The following is a 1885-nucleotide window of genomic DNA, read 5'->3' as shown; positions in this document are numbered from 1 at the left end:
CTGATTTCTTGCTGATGGGACAGGTGTTGTGAATGAAACGGTGCCCAGCTTGAAAGAGCTCCTGTGTGTCGCTGAATGTGTGCATTGATGACTGGAAGACATCCTCTGCCTCCATTTATCTGTTTACTACAGTGTGTTGAATTTGTGTTAATGTGGATTTAAAGACATTTCAATTCAGGAGGGAATATAAAAAAAAAAATGAATCAACCAAAAGTTTCGCGACCCCCATGCAGTACCTCCGCGGACCCCCTAGGGGTCCCGGACCCCCTGTTGAAGACCTCTGGTCTAAATGATAAATCAGAATAAACATTGTTTAAAAACTCCAAAAAAGGATGAATTGCTAGAAATGTTCTTTTTTCCAAAATTTGAAGAAATAATAAAGTAATTAAGTAATTAAACATCATAAATGTGGTATGTTTAGTGATATATATCACACATCTTTATGTAACTGGTGTCCTGAAGATTATTTTTAACATGCATTTTTTTAAGAGCAATGTTTGTGATTGTGGGGCTACAATTAGTATGGCATGCAGACAATGCCATAAATTTACCTAAAAAAGACTAATAAGTAAATGAAAAGGCTCTTTTTTAATTGTCAACTTTATCATTGTCATGATAATACCACAAAATATCATGATAACATTTTAAATTCATGTCGCTCAGCCCTAATTTAAACACCTGAATTCAATCAGTGGTGTCTCAGAGGTGCTGTCGGCCTGGAGTGAGGAAGCAGAAGGATTATAGGAGAAGAAAACTGATGGCTCGTGTGTTATTTAGCTAATTTCCCTGCCAGAAATGTCTTTCAGAAGTCGATGTGAGAGCCAGGAACGAGAGCGTCCAGGTGGGAGTGCTGCTGAAACGACAAACCAGATGAGACCAACTTATCTACCTCTGCAGCAGCTCAAAGACTTTTTCTGACATGTTTTCATAGAATAAATCAAATATTTGGCAAAAGGTCCAAGTTGCCTTATTTAGAGGTGTTCTTTGCAAAAAGGAACTGCAGGTGGTTAGAAATGTTTGTTGTTTTCTGCCAAACTCCAGCCCCATTGTCTTCTGGGGAAAGCAGCTTTGCTCCCGTCAGCACTTTCGCAACCTCTCTCACCGGCTACTTTTCCTCAAGTGCCTTCTAATAAGCACCGTCTTGCTCTGCTGCTTTCTCTCTCCGCCTCGTGCATAAATCATTCTCATAATTATAGGTTGAGCGGAGCAGCTTGGGTTAACATGCGTATTCCTCACTCTCGTCCCCAGTCTTACCTCGGCCTTGGCAGGATAATCCTCGGCGGCTTTCGGCACCTCTTGCTGAGGCTGAAGAGCTTGTTAGTCGTGCGGCGAGCTCTGGCGAGGAGCTGCTTGCTGCTGCTCTCCAGCTGCCTGTAGCGCTGCAGCAGGCCTGCATCCATCCTCCACAGGTACTCCACGACAGATGTGTTCACGGCGTAGTGGACCGGCAGTTTCCCAACGAAGCCGAGGAACTCCTCTGTTATGAAGGAGAAAATGATTAAACAAACTCAGCCTGTAGCTATAAGCCCAAGGATTAATAACACCCAGAAAGCTCTACCCTTCACTGTTTGCTCAAGACAATCAACCAGCTAAGCAGCCTTAACGATGGCAGTCCAGCGGGAGGAAAACATGTTGACATATTCAAATCTTCTTTGCTGATCAGCTCAGAAAACAAGCAACGTTATTTGTCTATTTAAAACATTATCAATGTTAAAATAAGATATGAAATGATTTATTAGCAACTTAAACCCCTTGAACCCTACGGACCCACCGGCGGGTCCAGCTGCTACGTGACCTCGTAATTTTACCAAACCCCCAGTATTGATGTAAAAAACATATTTAGCACAGTTTGGTGACATTTATGGATAAATGTGCCAAAATGGCC

General features: G+C 42.4%; 1 protein-coding gene across 1 annotated transcript in view; it reads right to left on the bottom strand.

The window, feature by feature from the left end:
• The window catches only part of LOC107082593 (BMP/retinoic acid-inducible neural-specific protein 3-like), a 76446-nt gene that overhangs the window by 8210 nt on the left and 66351 nt on the right, over positions 1–1885 (bottom strand). The window contains exon 6 of the mRNA XM_015371362.1: positions 1255–1477. Coding sequence (XP_015226848.1) covers positions 1255–1477 — 223 coding nt within the window. The remainder of the gene's footprint in view (positions 1–1254; positions 1478–1885) is intronic.

This window comes from Cyprinodon variegatus, unplaced genomic scaffold (genome assembly GCF_000732505.1).
Source record: "Cyprinodon variegatus isolate N-32 unplaced genomic scaffold, C_variegatus-1.0 Scaffold57, whole genome shotgun sequence".
Lineage (NCBI taxonomy): Eukaryota > Metazoa > Chordata > Actinopteri > Cyprinodontiformes > Cyprinodontidae > Cyprinodon > Cyprinodon variegatus.
This window is presented reverse-complemented; position numbering and strand designations above follow the sequence as displayed.